This window comes from Lipotes vexillifer, unplaced genomic scaffold, assembly GCF_000442215.2.
Source record: "Lipotes vexillifer unplaced genomic scaffold, Lipotes_vexillifer_v1.1 scaffold442, whole genome shotgun sequence".
NCBI classification, from domain to species: domain Eukaryota; kingdom Metazoa; phylum Chordata; class Mammalia; order Artiodactyla; family Lipotidae; genus Lipotes; species Lipotes vexillifer.
Window position 1 is genome coordinate 1857886 of NW_006790311.1, and position 17901 is coordinate 1875786.

The 17901-nt window shown below is 49.8% G+C and overlaps 1 protein-coding gene across 1 annotated transcript in view; it reads right to left on the bottom strand.

The window, feature by feature from the left end:
• Positions 1-17901, bottom strand: part of KIRREL3 (kirre like nephrin family adhesion molecule 3) — a 554709-nt gene that overhangs the window by 106126 nt on the left and 430682 nt on the right. The window contains exon 2 of the mRNA XM_007463624.1: positions 15981-16058. Coding sequence (XP_007463686.1) covers positions 15981-16058 — 78 coding nt within the window. The remainder of the gene's footprint in view (positions 1-15980; positions 16059-17901) is intronic.

Genomic DNA, 17901 nt, shown 5'->3' on the forward strand with positions numbered 1-17901 from the left:
CAGCAGGAAGCCAGCAGCAGGAACCAGGCCTGGTGTCCTGGGGGCTCCATCCAGTCCTTCCATTTATTCCCTCCACTGGGCCTCTTTCTGTATCTGGGCCAGTGCGTGTGGGGTAGAGGGAACTGTCCTTGGCTGGCAGCATCAAGATAATCTGAAACCCTCTCTTCTCTCGCAAGTGCTGTGCTGGTCAGGAAGCAGCCATTCCTGGACACTTCCCAGCCTCCATCTGCTTGAGCAAAGTCTGTCTTTGTTTGGCAGTGCACTGTCTAAACTCCTCTAACCTATTTAGACCGCGGAGAGGGGAAGAGACACAATAATGAAAAACGCAACCTGCAACATTGCCTTACGCAATCTAATAAATTACTCGGTACCTGGCTACCGGCTCAAACTAAGCCCAATATTGCCTGCAGTAATTATTTGGATGACATCCAGTTTATCTGCTTCATATTTGTGTGTCTGTGCTCAGTGGTAACTTATAAATGTCATTGTGGTGTTTATTCGTTATAATGAAACTTAATGACGTTGGAAGCCAGAAGCAGAGGTAGTGGAGCGGCAGGTTTAAAACAATCTCTTCATCTCTGGAGGAGGGCTGAGCCGAGATAACATGGAAGTTATGCCCTATAGGGAAGAGATTTGCAGGGATGGTGATGTCCTCATGCTGTGGGGTGGACGGAGAGAACCAGGAGCCTCCTCCAGAGGCATCCATCAGGAGGCGGGGAAGACTTGGCTGGGTTTATCCCTGGCACTGCCCCATCTGTCCTTGCTTCATCTTCTGAGGGCATTTAAGGGGGAGGTGTTCAATCTTTACACCACTCGATGGCTGGTCCAGATAAGAGATACAGGCTGCCCAGGGTCTTGGGAGGCAAAGGTCTTGATGGATGGGGACAGAAATTAGAACCTCAGGGTGACCACCGTATGGGAGACAGATCTTTTAAAAGAGGCTTGGAAAAAGGGAGCAGGGGTTGGAAAACAAAGGGAGGGTATCCTGAAGGGCCAAGAGGGGATGGCAAGGCAGGTAGGGGGAGCACGAGGCATGAATGGAATAGGGAATTGCTGGCGGGTGGAGGCTGAGTACCTACCAGTTCCGCAGAAGTACAGACAAAGATGGGCCATCGGTGTAGAATGAAGGGTTTTGGCGTCATACCACCCCGGACTCTACCATTTACTAGCTGTATGGCTTTGGGCAAGTTATTTATCTTTCTCGGGTTTTCTTTCCTCATGTAGAAAAAGAGAGTAATAACAGATACCTCTCAGGATCGTGGTGATGATTAAACCAGGTGATGTGTATAAAGTGATGAACGCAGTGTTTGGACAGTGGCAGTGTTTGGCACATGGTGCCAACAGTGTTTGTGACAGTGGCAGTGGTTGGCACACGGTAGGTGTTCAATAGCTGTGGCCGAGTGAATCCATGAATAATAACACTTCCCACCTGAGTGCATTGCAAAGCCGTCTTCCAAACAATCGAGCTTGGACTGAGGCCTTGCAGCTGTGCAGGGCTGATCTTATCACACCATTTTACAGTGTGGAAGTGGAGGCCCAGGCTGGTGACAGTCACTTGCCCAAGGCTACCCAGCTGGAATATGGAGTGGGCGTTGGCTCTCCTACTTCCCTGGACAGGAGTCCCCCGGCCAGTCCGAGCTGGACGGCTCCCCATCTGTGCTGAGGGCTGTGCTCTTCCCTCCTGACTGGGTGCCCTGCTCCCCAGAGCCACTCATGAGCCTGGACCTGTGCTGACTTCCCAGCTGCACCTGGAGGCGGAGGCAAGCGGGGCTCTTTCTGTCCATCTCATCTTAATACTACATTTAGGGCCCACTCATGAAATAGTCATTCTCTCCCCTCAGCGACATGCTCATACAAGGCTCTTAACATCACAAATATGGATGAAAATTGTTAGTCATTGTTATGTCTCCCACTAGCCGATCCCCTCCCACAACACGTCTCCTGTTTTGGTCTGAGCAAAAGTGGGACTGAATTGAGGGTATTAACCTGGAACACTAATAATAATGTCTTGCATTTTATGGTGCTTTATGCTTTCTCAAAGCACCCGTACAACCATTGTGCGTATTTTGTCATTGCAACAAATTCACGGAGGAAAGAGGGCTAGCATCGTGAGTACACCCATTTTGCAGATGAGAAAACATAGGTCAAGAGAGACCAAGGTCAAGGTCACATGCCTAGTCAGGAGCAGAACTTATTACTTAAAAAACATTATTAATTATTGTTATTACTATTATTTTGGACTCCGAATGAAATGTTCTCTGGGAAACTCAGTGTGTTTGTTTTATGTGAATAAACAATAGCACCATCTTTTATGTAAATAAACAATGGCACCATTTCCTTTATAGTTTGTAAAGAGTTTTCATCCCTGTGATTTTACTGGTCCTCATGAGGCAGGCTTCATTTATTCTTTCTTGACAAAGCTCACACAACGAGTCAGTGGTAGAGCTGGCCTTAAACCATTATGTCCCAAAGTGGATTCCAAGAAATCCTAGTCCTAAAATGTGCTCTAGGGAAAGCGTTTTGTGGTCAAGTAAGTTTGGGAAACTCCGAGAACCATATCCTCCTTTTAGGGGTTCATCAGGCCCTTTGGCATAGTAAAGGCTCTGAGAGGTTCTGTAGGAGAGACTTCTTTAATCAGGGTTAACCCAGCCTCTGCCCACCTTATTTAACTATGCAGACTCTATTTCACAGAAAAACTATTAACCTGCTACAGAAATGCTGCTCCAGGGAAATGCGTGTACGTGATCCCTCCTCACTGTATTTCCTGAGACAGTGGAGTTTGGAGCAGGACTGGGAGGGTGACAGGCAGCAGGCATGCTCGCGGGGCTGTTAGAACTGAAGCCCTCCCCTCAGGCTGCCTCTTCTCTTTCCTGTACCCACAGGGCTGTGAGTTCCAGATAATTCACTCAATATTAGGTACAGTCAGTCCAGCTTACATCTGGGGCGGGATCAGAGGGGCTGTCTGACTGGCTGAGTGCGGGTCCATGGACAGTGCAATGCGGGGAGATACGGGAGTGGGCAGTCCATGGCCAAGGGGAGAAATCTACACGGATACACAACAGGCTCTTGTCACGTCTGCCCTTGATGGTGACGGAGGGAATTACCCCATCCCCATCTCCCCAAATACACAAAGCTCCCCGAAGCAGAGTAGGCGTAAGAAGACCAGGGTTTGAATCTTAGCTCTATGCTTTTGGTAGATGACTTAATCTCTCTGAGCCTCACTTGCTTTGTCCTCAAAATGGAGCTAACACCACCCACTTTGTGATGTCATGAGGATTAAACGACATGTATGTGTGTGAAAGTGCCTCCCTAGCCCCACAACTTTGAGGGCTAGCTGCCCCCTCCCTTCTCCCGCTCTCCCCAAGTCCCTCCAGTCTTACTGCAGTCAGACAAATGGCTCCCCCCTCCTCTGTGCTCCAAGAGCATCTCACCCGCACACCCCTCTAGCTCTCCCACCACACTACCTTCTGCTATTTCATTATGTGCCTGTCTCCCCGCTGGACTCAAAATTCCCTGGGGGCTGTAGCCAACTCTGCCAGTGCCCCATCTGTATCCCTCAGGCCAACTCCCAACTTCCAGCATCTGCTGCCCTTCTCCTGAGGTCTTCCTCTTCAGCTGCAGAGGCCACTCTGTCCCTGCAAAGAGCAGGACAGAAGTGCCAGGGAGCGAACACCCCGACCCGAGCAGCCCTCAGCCAGTTACTGGCAAGAGTGCTCTGTAGATAACCCTGATCCTTGGGTGGCCTGTGAGGGATGGATTCCACAGCACTTCCCAGAGCCTCCCACTGGGATGAGGCTCCAGCTGCCCCCCATTCAGGGACCCGATGGTACCCTCTGTTTTGGACGCCTTCCCTTTCTCTTGTCAATGCCCTACCGTCCTTCTGGCGCTTTCTGCACCTCCTGGATGAGTCCGTGCTTAGGGTCTGCTTCTGGGGGAACCCGAGCTAACATAAGGGCCTCTACGTGTTTTTCATCACCACATCACCCTTAGCACCAGGCACACAGTGGGTGCCTGATGAATCTTTTCTGAATCAGACAGAAAGGAGCCATAAGCACAGCCACCCGAAGCCCATGTCCTAGCGTGGGCTGGCCGAGGGGGGTGCCTGGGGGTCCCGGGGCAGGACCTTCCTCTCCTCTGCACCTGCCCCACCCGACACCTGGCCAAACCTTGGCAGGTGCAGAGGACCCACAGTCTGGCCAGCATCCTTCCTCAACGAGAGGACAGCTTGGTGCTGTGTTTTGAGACCCTTTCCTGAGTAATGGTTGAGAAGTTCTGCTCTTGTACTAAGAATAGTGGTTATTCCTGGCACGTTTGATTTGGGGGTTGGGGGGAGTGTCACATCGCTCTATTTATCCCACAGTCTGTACGCAGTTACTGAAACTGTCACCGTGCCCTATATGCCACAGGCCATTATGTGTATTTCAAACCATTATATAAATGGACTTGATCTGGTACTTCTGAATGTCATTAAACTCCTCCCATACCAGTAACAACACAGTTACCATGGAAACGAATACACTGGAGAAGGGAAGGTATAGGGAGGAAAGCAGATGGACTGCGGGAAAACGCACCCGCCAATTACTATTTCCAGAGCACGGGGCTTGGTGGTGTGACATGGCCACTCTGAGTCAGGTTTTTGTTGACTCTCCTTTGATAAAAGGTCTGGATAATTCACCTCAGCCTGAACCTGCTCATTCCGGCACACAGCTCTAAAACTTTATGGCACCACAGGCCGTTAGGCACCCTCATTTGTTCAGACTTTCCCTCCCTGGGGAGCGGGGTGGAGGGAGGGTCTCAGCATTCAGTGATGAAGCCTCTGGGGCTGGCTGAGGATGGGCAAGGGGAGGCAGAGAGAGGACAGGATGCCTACTTAGGGCATAGGTGGCGTGGGGTGAGACCCCGGGAATTTGGCCAGTGGCTGCTACCTGTCACTCGGTCCCATTGTCCGCAGTGCAGCCAGAATGACAAAACTGTAGACTCTCGGGGTTGAAGGGGTGTTTTCTATTTGAAGCTCCTTTATAAGAGCCTAGCCGAGGAGCTGCCCATGGCCTTCATAGGCAGTGAGTTTCCTGTCTTTGGAGGGATTCAAGCATAGGCTGCAACGACCTCTTATTTTTTTAAAAGTTTTTACTAAAGTATAGTTATTTACAATGTTGTGCTAGTTTCAGGTGTACAGCAAAGTGAACAGTTATACATATACATATATGAGTTCTTTTTTTAGACTCTATTCCCATATAGGCCATTACAGAGTATTAAGTAGAATTCCCTATGCTATACAGTAGGTCCTCGTTGTTTACCTGTTTTATATAGTAGAGTGTATTTGTTAATCCCAATCTCCCAATTTATCCCTCCCCTCCTTCCCCTTTGGAAACCATAGTTTGTTTTCTATGACTGAGAGTCTGTTTCTGTTTTGTACATAAGTTAATTTGTATCATTTTTTTAGATTCCACCTATAAGTGATATCATATTGGTATTTGTCTTTCTTTGCCTGACTTAACTTCACTCAGTGTGACAATCTCTAGGTTCATCCATGTTGCCGCAAGTGGCGTTATTATTATTAATTTTTATGGCTGAGTAATATACCATTGTAAATATGTGCCACATCTTCTTTATCCATTCATTTATCGATGGACACTTAGGTTGCTTCCATGTCCTGGCTATTGTAAATAGTGCTGCTGTGAACATTGGGGTGCATGTATTACAATAGCCTCTTATAATAAAATTTGTTCCCAGGGCTCAGGTATCACTTTCTCCAGGAGGCTTTCCTGGGCCCTGCTCACCTGGCATACAGTTTGACTGGATTCCTCTTCTCTGCCCCCATAGCTCTTTACACACTTGGTTACAGCCGTTATGACACTGTGTTGCAATTGCTGTGATATCCTTGGGACAGGGACTGTGTCTTTACATGCCAAGGGCCCAGCACAGTGCTAGGCATGGAGTTTGCACTTGATACATGGTTGGTGAATGAATGAGCATATGCAGCACCACAGTATTCAAAAGTATGTGCGTGGATTGGTACTTGGCAGGGATATTGAACCATCAGAAGAGGGTGTAGACTAGATGACCTTGGGTCCCTTCTGGCCTTGAGAATCTCTGATGATATGGTTCTAAACCTGCTCTGACGATACCTAAATTTCTGTGTCTCCCAAGCCACAGTGCTTAACCATTAAGCATACTAACCACAAGGCTAAAGAGAAAAAACAAAACCAAAAAACCCCAAAATCAACTTGACGTGAAACATGTCTAATCTCTCCAAGTGGAGGATGAAGTTCCTGAGGATGGAGGCTGTATCCAGCCTCTGAAGCTCCTGTACCCGGCGCAGTACTGGGCTCATAGGGATATGTTTCATGTCAAAACATACCCCTGTATCAAAAAAACCTACTTCCCTTCCTTTTCTCCAGAGGTCCTTGCTTCCTGTCTCCTTCAAAATATGGTCCACCCCTACCCAGAAGTGGTCCAAGAAAATGAGAGCTCTTTACCTATAAAGTAAACATAAGCTCTAGGCAGCAAAGCTTGAATGCCTAAAATAAAAATGGAAGACCTGGGAGGGGAGTGGACTTAGGCTCAGGAGCCTGGGGTCAAGCCTTCGCTGTACCGCTCGCCAGCTGTGCTGTTTTGGGCAAGCCCATCCCTGTCCTGAGTCTCGGCTTCCTCTTTTCCAGGTGATTTCTAATGTCTCTTCTGTGATTCTTAAGCTGCCCAGTCCCAGCATCTCGGGAGCCACTGCACAGGGGCAGAGAAGTTCACTGTCCTTGCTCTTCTTTCAGTGTCTACTTTGTGCAAACATGATGCCATGAAACATTATCCTGGGAGATAATGGAGACCAAGCAGAACTTACAGACTTGGGAAGGGAAACACGTCTGAGCTAAATAATTGCAAAATGCACTTCTATGTACAGACTGAGCTAAGCCCTTGGAAGGAAAGAAATATGAGAGCATGTAACACAGAAACTTGATCGAGACTGGGGAGGGGTGGGTCTGAGGATGCTTCACTGGAGAAGTGACACTTCAGCTGAGATCTGAAAGTTGAGCAGGCGTCACTATGTGAAGGGTTTGGGGATGGGGTGTGGCGAGCGTGGCCAGTATCCTAAGAGGAGGGACCAGTGTAGACAAAGGCTGTATGGCAGGTGGGAATATGCCCTGTTGGAGGAGCCAAAAGCACGCTGATGTGACTGGAGTACAGAGTATTAAGGGGGCAACATGAGGCCAAAGGAGTTGGTAGGAACTAGGTCACAGAGAGCCTTACAAAACATGCCGAGGATTTAGGTATTTTCCCTACCGGCAATAGAAAGCTATTGAAATATTTTCAAGAGGAAAGTGACATTTTCAGATTTGCATTTTGAACTATTGCTGTGGTTAAAGGATGGAGGAAGAACTGGGAGGGAAGGGGCTGAGCTTGACTGACACAAGGAACCAGTTAGGAGAGCACAGCTGCAGTCCTGGTCAGGCGGCGTTGGCGATGGGTAAGGGCGCTGGCCGTCAGATGGGCAGAGGTGGACGGATTCGAGAGACAGTCGGGAGGTAATATTTCTAGGTCTTGCGGAGGACTGGAGAGGGGTGTGAGGGAAACTGAAGTCTGAAAAGGAGCTTGGCAGGGTCTGTGGTCTAGATGGCCCCAGTTCACCTTAGAGCAGCAGGTAGGGCTGGTGGCTGGAGGAACAGGTCTGGGGAAAAGCTCCGAAATCCACCATCAGATGGAGGCAGGAGAATGGAAATGGTGGGCTCCTTGTTCCAAGGCGCCAAGCTAATTAAATAACAATCATAAAGCGCCCTGGAAATCTGAGTCTCACCATAAATAATAAACAGGGACGTTATACAGATAATGAGCTTTGCAGCCCCAGTGGAAGAAAACACATCAGTAAGAAAAATGAAATCAGGAGAAATGCACCCAAAAGCTCCAACTAACAAAATGACAGTATTAGCCAGTATCCGGGGCGCCCTGGCAGGCAGTGAAGGAAAGTGATGGTGGGCCCTCAGCATGAGCCAGACTCTGGGGGACGACAGGCAGAGGGCCAGGAGCTCGAGTGTCAGCCGACCCACCCTCCCCTGGGTCAGGTCCCCGGGCCAAGTCCAGACCACCGGTCTCCTGCCCACGCCGCCAAAAAAGAAAGTGCAGCTTGTCCTGCAGGCCAGCTCGACGGCCTCCCAGCCACCCAGGGTACAGCTGACATGGGCCTGAATTCATTCTCTAAGGACAGACAGAAACACACACACATCTGCCTCTGAGGCTGCTGAATTTCCTAGTGCTGGTTCCTTTGGTGACCAAAGCATTTAAAATTATGGGGTGGGGGGTGAGAAGAGGGTGTGGCAGGGTGTTGAGAGCCGGGGTAGACTTTTGAATCATCACATTTCAAAGACTGAACGGAGATCATATCCAACATGACCCAGTTTTGCCCACTAAGAGGTTATCTATCATCCCGGGGTTTAGGGATTTGCCCCAGGCCATACACATGCCCATGGGGCACCTCTACTCATTATCACTCTGTGAGGGGACAGACGGGGAGCAGTGGACGTGTTAGACTCATTCTTAAGGATTAGGGAACAGGGGTGCAGGAGGAGGGGATGGGTGTCCCTGCCATCCCAAAGAACTTCCGAGCTGCTCAGGATGCCTGGATTCTCATCCTCCAGGGCTCTGTCTCCCTCACAGGCTGAGAGGTAAGGACGTTGGCACGCAGAGCCTGGCCTAGGATGATGGTGCCCCCAGGGGCTGTGCTGCAGCCTGAGCCTGTGTGGACCAGTGGCCATGGAGCAGGCCTGCTCCTTCCTCGGCCCCTCCGGCCCCTCCCGCCCCTCCCGCAGTGGCCCACCCCCAGTGAACAAAGCTGCCTTTGCTAATCACTTGCATTTGTTTCTTTCTGGGAAGATGAAAGTGACAGTGCTGGGAGGCATATCTGCTTTCCCTTCACTGAGCCGGGAGAAGCAGCCGGTCCCTGTGATTCTGAAGGTCTGGGGACTCTGCCGCCCACCAGATGCACAGCCGGAGGAGGGAGGACGAGAGCCTCATGGGCAGGCCCACCTTGGCCTTGAAGGGACGCCCCGGCAGGGAGGCCAGGGCTTCGCGGCTTCCCCTCTCCTCCTGTAAGCATCCTCTTCCTCATTTCCCCCTCATTTCCCCCTTCAAGAGTCCTAGGTAGGGCCCGGTAGCCTTTTCTGGTTCCGTAGAAAGAAAGGGTGTTCCCCGGCCTGTGTCTCCCTCCCCACGTCTTTCCTGATTTTCTCCCACATCAGCTGGGGAGTCTCCTGTCTCCTGCCCCCGTTTTCTCCTGCCCCTTCCACTTTCTCTGTGTTTTCAAGCCAAAGCCTTAGGGGCTTCCCCTCCAATCATGGCCTCAGCCTCCTCTTTCCCAATTCAACGAGGGCTGGACTGGATGTCAGGAGAGCTGGGTTGTAGTCCTGGCTCTTCCAGCAACTTCCTACTGACCCTGGGCGAGTCCCTCCATGCTCCCAGATCTCCCTGGGTGGGTGGGTTGTGCTACAGTCGCTAGAGTTGCTCACGGTTCTAACAGAGAGGAGTACTGGGCTTTCTGAGAGGCAAGCAGAGCCCCTCATCTGACACCATGTGAGAGCTTCCTATTCTGCCTTTGGATAGGATCCGCCCTGGGTAAGCAATGTGCATTGAGCAGGTGAGTGGTTCTGGGCTCTTCAGGAGAAATGGGTAATCAGGTAATCGGGGAAGGATGGAAAGAGGAAAGGGAATGGGGTGTGTGTGTGTCATGTTAGGGCAGTTCCTCTTGCATATCTGATGGGAAATGCCTGCCTAGTGATGCCCCAGATGACAAGGTGGCCCAGCAGTAGGAGGGGTGAGGAAGGAGGGCAGGTGGGTACAGGACGGACAACCCCACTGGTGGCCTCGCCTCCTAGCCCTCCGCTTGGCTGACCTGCCTGGGTTCTAGCCTCCCAGGAGGGACTGTAGCACTGGCCTCGGAGGAGAGGCTGAGAGGTAAGGCTTATGGAATTGCTGGGGATGTGGAGACTCGTGCTGTTCGTCAGGATGCTCTGCCTCCTGAGCTCCTTCTCCAGACCCACCTTACCCTTGTGGGTGGCTTTGGGTATTCCTCCATTGCCACTCCTGGCACTAATTAATTACTTAAATTGAAACTGATTACTCCCTTTGTGCGAGACACTGGGCTAAGGCCCAGGGACTGGCAAGGAAATGAGGGAGCAGGACGCTTGCCTTCCTGAAGCTAACTCTTAGGTGGGACAGTCTAATGAATAATCACCAGTTAGAGTAAGTGCCACAAAGTAAATAGGCTGGTTGTCACAATGGAGCACAGTGGTGGGGGGAAGAGGGGTATCTGGTTTAGGTAAGGTGGTCTGGCAGGACCTCCTGTGGAGGTGACAGGAACACTGAGTTGCACCTGTGTGTTTCCATTGGGAGCGGGAGGGCAGAGGCTATGTCTTATTTACTTTTAAAGCTCCAGTGCTTAGAACAGTGGCTGGCACTTACTATGAAAAATTGGTATTATTTTTATGGTGCGTATTCTTTGAAAGTTTGATGAATAAATAAATGATCTCGCATCCTCTTCCTCATTTCCCCCTCATTTCCCCCTTCAAGAGTCCTAGGTAGGGCCCGGTAGCCTTTTCTGGTTCCGTAGAAAGAAAGGGTGTTCCCCGGCCTGTGTCTCCCTCCCCACGTCTTTCCTGATTTTCTCCCACATCAGCTGGGGAGTCTCCTGTCTCCTGCCCCCGTTTTCTCCTGCCCCTTCCACTTTCTCTGTGTTTTCAAGCCAAAGCCTTAGGGGCTTCCCCTCCAATCATGGCCTCAGCCTCCTCTTTCCCAATTCAACGAGGGCTGGACTGGATGTCAGGAGAGCTGGGTTGTAGTCCTGGCTCTTCCAGCAACTTCCTACTGACCCTGGGCGAGTCCCTCCATGCTCCCAGATCTCCCTGGGTGGGTGGGTTGTGCTACAGTCGCTAGAGTTGCTCACGGTTCTAACAGAGAGGAGTACTGGGCTTTCTGAGAGGCAAGCAGAGCCCCTCATCTGACACCATGTGAGAGCTTCCTATTCTGCCTTTGGATAGGATCCGCCCTGGGTAAGCAATGTGCATTGAGCAGGTGAGTGGTTCTGGGCTCTTCAGGAGAAATGGGTAATCAGGTAATCGGGGAAGGATGGAAAGAGGAAAGGGAATGGGGTGTGTGTGTGTCATGTTAGGGCAGTTCCTCTTGCATATCTGATGGGAAATGCCTGCCTAGTGATGCCCCAGATGACAAGGTGGCCCAGCAGTAGGAGGGGTGAGGAAGGAGGGCAGGTGGGTACAGGACGGACAACCCCACTGGTGGCCTCGCCTCCTAGCCCTCCGCTTGGCTGACCTGCCTGGGTTCTAGCCTCCCAGGAGGGACTGTAGCACTGGCCTCGGAGGAGAGGCTGAGAGGTAAGGCTTATGGAATTGCTGGGGATGTGGAGACTCGTGCTGTTCGTCAGGATGCTCTGCCTCCTGAGCTCCTTCTCCAGACCCACCTTACCCTTGTGGGTGGCTTTGGGTATTCCTCCATTGCCACTCCTGGCACTAATTAATTACTTAAATTGAAACTGATTACTCCCTTTGTGCGAGACACTGGGCTAAGGCCCAGGGACTGGCAAGGAAATGAGGGAGCAGGACGCTTGCCTTCCTGAAGCTAACTCTTAGGTGGGACAGTCTAATGAATAATCACCAGTTAGAGTAAGTGCCACAAAGTAAATAGGCTGGTTGTCACAATGGAGCACAGTGGTGGGGGGAAGAGGGGTATCTGGTTTAGGTAAGGTGGTCTGGCAGGACCTCCTGTGGAGGTGACAGGAACACTGAGTTGCACCTGTGTGTTTCCATTGGGAGCGGGAGGGCAGAGGCTATGTCTTATTTACTTTTAAAGCTCCAGTGCTTAGAACAGTGGCTGGCACTTACTATGAAAAATTGGTATTATTTTTATGGTGCGTATTCTTTGAAAGTTTGATGAATAAATAAATGATCTCCTTCCAGCAGTCCCTACTTAAAGCACCATGTACTTAATCACATGAAGACAATTATGTCAAACAAATCTAATAGTCCCATGCCTAGTCTGTCTTTATTTGCACCTTTCTTGACAGCCCTTCATTGATTTTTGCTCATATCTCCATTTGATGCCTCAGATGTGTTGAGTCCAAACGGGAAAGAACACACACACACATATTTTACCAACCACCTCCATTCCTGCAAATGCTGCAGATTCTACCCGAGAAGCTATTACGTGCTCCTAAATAGAGCAAACCTCTCATTAACTATCACATGCCTCCTTAAATGATTTTTTTTTTTTTGCGGTACACGGGCCTCTCACTGTTGTGGCCTCTCCCGTTGCGGAGCACAGGCTCTGGACGCACAGGCTCAGTGGCCATGGCTCACGGGCCCAGCCGCTCCGCGGCATGTGGGATCTTCCCGGACCGGGGCACGACCCCGCGTCCCCTGCATCGGCAGGCGGACTCTCAACCACTGCGCCACCGGGGAAGCCCCTTAAATGATCTTTGAATGGTGTTTTCTTTGTATTGCTTTTTGTAGTTTAACGGCACCAGTTGCGTTTACTCTAGCTTATGAGAAACCCCAGATCTATAAAGTTCCTGTTCATTCATTATTTTTCTCTTGCCACTTCTCAAGCTGTTATTTTTGGGTGGAGTGTAGTGAGGAGGGAGAGTGGAAGGAAAAGAAAATAAAAAGATACCAAATTAACAAGGAAACAAATGAAATAGGGGACGACTTCTCCCCGGGTGACAGACACCCTGTTAGATACTGTTAAACAGAACAAACATGCTTTAATACAGCACTAGTTGGTCTTTTATTTTTATTCTGAATTGCAAATATAATGCTCACCACCTTATCTTTGATGGAAGAGGCAGCTAATTGTTCCAATATCTCACTAATTCTAACACCCGGGAGAAAAAATTATAATTTTTAAAACTATTTTACCAATTGTTCAGTTTATAGCAAGGAGTGTAGTGCAGCGGGGACAGAGATGTCTGTTTCTTGATCTATGTCACAGCTGCGATTCCAGTTCAATTATTAATATGTGGAAGTTATAATCATTTTGAGTATTGGAACAAGATAATTATAAACCATAAAACAGCTCCCCATGCTTGCTGATGCTTTTTTCTTATGTGCAAACATGTTGGAGTTTGGGCATGTGAGCTTTAGAAAGAGAAATAAATGTATAATATGGCACTTGAGGTAGTAAGCCTGGCTGGAGTGGGAGCAGAGAAACATTCTTTTCCTTTTCAGGTCCCTCCTGCCTCCCCTCCTCAAGCCTCCCACCCCTCCAGAGCCAAAGCTTACCGCCCCCCCACATCCCTCCTTCTGCCCCAGTGACTCGCCCGCCTCCTATCCTGTCTCCTCTGTTAGCTGAGATTTGTAACTCCTCACACATGGTGGTTTCACTTGCTTACCACCCCCTTGGCTCCTTGTTTACCCAGAAGCAGCAGCAGCTACTGTATGTGCTGTTGTGTGTGAGCCTGAACGTGTGCGGGGGCGGGCATTTGGGAGGGGCGAGAATCACAGGCACAGAGGAAGGCGGGGCGGGGGCTTAGCAGCTCCGTTACCTCCTGGCTATTGCCGTTGCCTCTGTTGCCTTCTCCTGCTTGATTCTCAGTTTGTCTTCACTGGCGGAGGGTATAGATTGGGGCAGAGCATTCCTAACCAGGTTGACCACAGTCAGTTGAAAGGAATAACCCGTTTATATGGATTGTGTGTGTTTGAAGAGGGGACTCAGAGAGAAGAGGCATTGTTCTGGCATCTTCCCTTTTTAACAAGAAAAAAAGTTTAAAATGCCGCCTCAGCTTAGTTGTTGCACAAAGTAAGGCTAACTGTCCTCAGAAGTCATCTGGTGCTGGTCGTGTTTCCAAGTCCTCCTCTAGTCCTCCCTGACTTTCTTCCTTCCTTCTTTACTTGAACAAAATCTAAGGAGATACTAAGGCTGCATTTATTTTTCTTACCATTTTCCGAACCTCTGGTTCAGAGTATTACCATTGTACATTTCTGCTATGGCAAAAATATGGATTGAATTGTGTTCCCCTGCTGCACCCCCCCCACTCCTATGTTGAAACCCTAACCCCTAATTGTGACTGTATTTGGAGATACAGCCTTTACAAAAGTGTTAAGGTTAAATAAGGTCATAAGGGTAGGGCCCTGATCTGATAGGATTAGCGTCTTTGTAAGAAGAGACACCAGAGTACTCTCTCTCTCCTCTCTCTCTCTCTCTCCTCTCTCTCTCTCTCTCTCTCTCTCTCTCTCTCTCTCTCTCTCTGCCATGTGACGACTCAGTGAGAAGGTTGCTGTCTGCAAACCAGAACGAAAGCTCTCACCAGAACCTGACCATGCCGGCACCCTGATCTTGGACTTCCAGTCTCCAGAACTGTGAGAAAATAAATTTCTGTGTTTAAGCCAGTCTCTGGTATTTTGTTATGGCAGCCCAAGTCAAATCGTGTTCATCAGCCTTGTGATATGATTTTTTTTAGGCCCCAAGATCTTGAGTCAGTATCCTTCTACTGAGGTCAGTCACTCAGAGCTTGAGCTTTCAAATCCAGTCCAAGTCCTGACTTTTTGGCACCCCTGTTCCCCGTGACCCTCATTTCAGCCTCTCTAATGAGCATTGCCAGCAAGAGAATGTGTCTATTCAGCACCATGGACAGAGGCGTGCTGTCAGTTTCTACAAATTAGATGTTACTGCCTCGGCTCTCAAGAAGGTGGTGTTGGGAAGGGAGGGGTAGTCTGTGAAAGAGAAAAGTCAGGAAGGGGTACCGACTGGTTGGATGCAGAAAATGCAGCCCTCAACCCTGGCTGTGCTCAGCCACGGAGCTCCGACAGAGAGGAAGTATCTTCTTGAGGCTGTTGCCTTCTTACACAGACAGGCATCGAGATGGGGGAGGTGATACTCCTTATGTTTAATTGTGCTGGCTTAACGGCTGTCAAACTGTCAGTATGATGTGTGCTGGCAACAAACCTACAGCGGGTGAGGCATTAGGTCTGGGGAGCACATGGGGTTGTGAGTGTCATGGTCTGTGGGCTGGGAGGACAGCCAGCTAAGGAGCGTAGGAAGAGGGAGCCATGCTATGGCCTAACTTTAGGGCTAAGATGGTACAGGTGAGCTGCCTTTTCCATGCCTGGAATGGGAATGAGGCTACAGGGACCCTGGGCCTTGAGTGGGGAGGGGCCCAGCTCATGGCAAGCTGGGCTGGGGAGAAGCCAGGGTTTCATTTGTCTGACTTTATTGAATAAATGGCCTCCCCAGCCATTGTTTACCTACTTTTGAATCCTGACAGAGTCTGTGGCATCTGATGGAGAGGCTTATGAACTGCATGGAGACAGATGGCTGGGGATGAGGAGATTGGCTCTTTATTAGAGCAGGCCCATAAGTGACAGCACTCCTCTCACATCCTAGCCTCCACATCAATGTCAATACCTTCCTCCAGCCTTCTGTGGCCCAGTCAAACCTCGGAGGAAAGACCCAGTGCTAGAGGAAGGCAGAATGGCCTATGAGTAAGTGGGAGAGGTAGGGCCAATGGAGTCGGAGAAGATGGCAGTTTTTCCAGGGGAAGCTCTTTGAGAATAAAAGCTCTGCCTTATTCTTGTATAGTATCCTCCCAAATGCCCCGTGAGGTGCCATTAATTCAATAAGCTTCCAAGAAATGTGAATGGTTAAGGAAAAGGGCAGAGAGGTCTGGATTAGAAAAGATAATAGAAGCAGATTTAATTGCACTGGGTGGGTAGGTGAGGAACAAAAGGAAACAAAGAGAGAGGAAGAGAAGGAGGGGGCACAGAGGGAGGAGGGAAGATAGCATATGAAGAATGCTTGTGAATCAGCATACATTGCTTCAGGCATTAGGTACTCTTCCCCATGTTACTAGCTGAATGGCTGCATGGAAACCAAACTGATGTGTCCACTGTCCCTTCTGAAATGGCCCAGGCTCTTTTTCCTGGTACCATTGTTGTAGGGCATAACTTCTTCCCTCCCCATTTCCCCTGAGAGGGCAGGTTCTCACTGACCTTCATTCATTCTCCGAAACTTGTCCTTGGCCATGTAGCCCAGCACCAGACAGCATCCTCTCTTCTGGAGGCCCAGCTCTGGAAGAAAAGCAGAGGTTGGTGAGGTGGGAATGGGTTCAGGGGTCAGTGCAAGGGATGTAAAGCTTGTTGCTCTTATAAACAGGGCTACTTAATCACTTAACAAACATTTAGAAAGCACTTACTATGGTCCAGACATAATTTAAGACCAATAATTTCGTCATTTGATCCTCACAACAACCCTATGAGGTATATGCCGTTGTTATCCCCATTTACAGACGTATTAAGCAGGCAGCCTTAGATGAAAGAGCTGGTAGGTGGCACAGCCAGGATTTTGAACACAGGCAGCCTGACTCCAGCGTCCATGTTCATAATCATTACTCTATAGGTTAACGAGGCCCTATATATCCCAGGCATAGGGACTATGCTCTGATCACACTGGGATTGTTGTCAAGCCAGAGAAGAGGCAGAGTCCAGCCAGCGGTGTCCAGGATGCAACAGTACAACTAGACACAGTGGCCAAAGGAGTGATTGGGTAAATTTGGAAGAAGACACAGTGGTCAAGGTGTAGGTAGAAGGAGTCTATCTTTTGGGAGAGAGTGAATTTCTGGGGCTGGGGACCCCTGTTCATCCTTATATTCAGGCGCAATTCAGCATTGTCATCCGGCACTTATGAGGTGTAAACACAGTGTAGAACACAGGGGTGGGGATGGCTGAAAAACGTAAGACATAGACTCTGGTCCCAGAAGACTTTGACCCAATGGAACAACAGGTTAGAACAACAATTCCAGGTAGCAAAAGCAAGAGACCGTTTTCTCCCCCACGATATTTTGTAAATCAGTGCTCATTGTGTGAGCGTTGGACTGGAGTACCTCAGCCAACCGGGCAAGATTTCCTCTCTGGTATTTATCCTTTGCTCCTCACTTGTCTTCAGCACTTGTGGGCTTTGAAGCGATTCCACACCAAGTTTCTCTTTTGACCCTCACAACAACTGCATGAGGTAGGCAGATCGGTTATTACTATTCACATTATGCAGATGAGAGAATTGAAGTTCAAAGATGTTAAATGACTACCCATGATTATTGTAGACTCCCCGCCCCTCCCTCTTTGCTTTGGAGTCATACAAATGTGGCAGCTGCCATAAACTGGGTAAATGGATAAGAGGTATGATTTCTGGAGGTGGGCACGTGCCTGCAGCTCCTTCCAGGCTTTGCTAGCTTTCTGGACGCCCAGATACTCTCTCCATCGGTTTCTTAGAGAAGGAGGTTCCCCCTGAGGGGTGTGTCATAGCAGCTTCTCCCACGACACTGGGTGTTCCTCTGAGCCCTGGACAGTCTGCATCTGGGCTGTCAGAGCATAGAGAGGCTGGGCTCGTTCTGCCCCCTACCCCTCCACCCACCTCTTGTGGCCCAGGCCCAGCCTCTCTGGGCAGCAGGATGAAAGGGCCCAAGAGACACAGCTAAGTCGAGCTCAGGGGCTCCAGCCCCAGAGGAAAACAAAGTGTGGTGGGCGGCGGCAGAAGCCATGGCCCAAGGAGGTCGCTGGCTTTGATCTCCTGATTCTTTAAAGGGGTTTATTGACTATCAGTAAAGAGCAGAGCAGCAGATCTGAGCGTGCCTTTTCCAAAGGCACTCACTTCTCTTCCTTTCCCTCCACGCTTGTCTGAAGGCACGGCCAAAACGCCCTCACTTCAAACAGCCTTACATCTCAGGCGCTCAAATTGACGATGTTAAGTTCCCTCATCCAAGGCCTTGGCCCTTTCTTCAGGGGCTCCTGCTCTGTTGAAAGCCGTGCGGATCAAAGCCCCTTTGATGTTTACTTACTATATTTGTGGATCCTTTCTAACAACCACCTTCAAGAGGCAGGAAAGAGGGATGCCCGGTGGGGGGCCGGGGGAGGACAC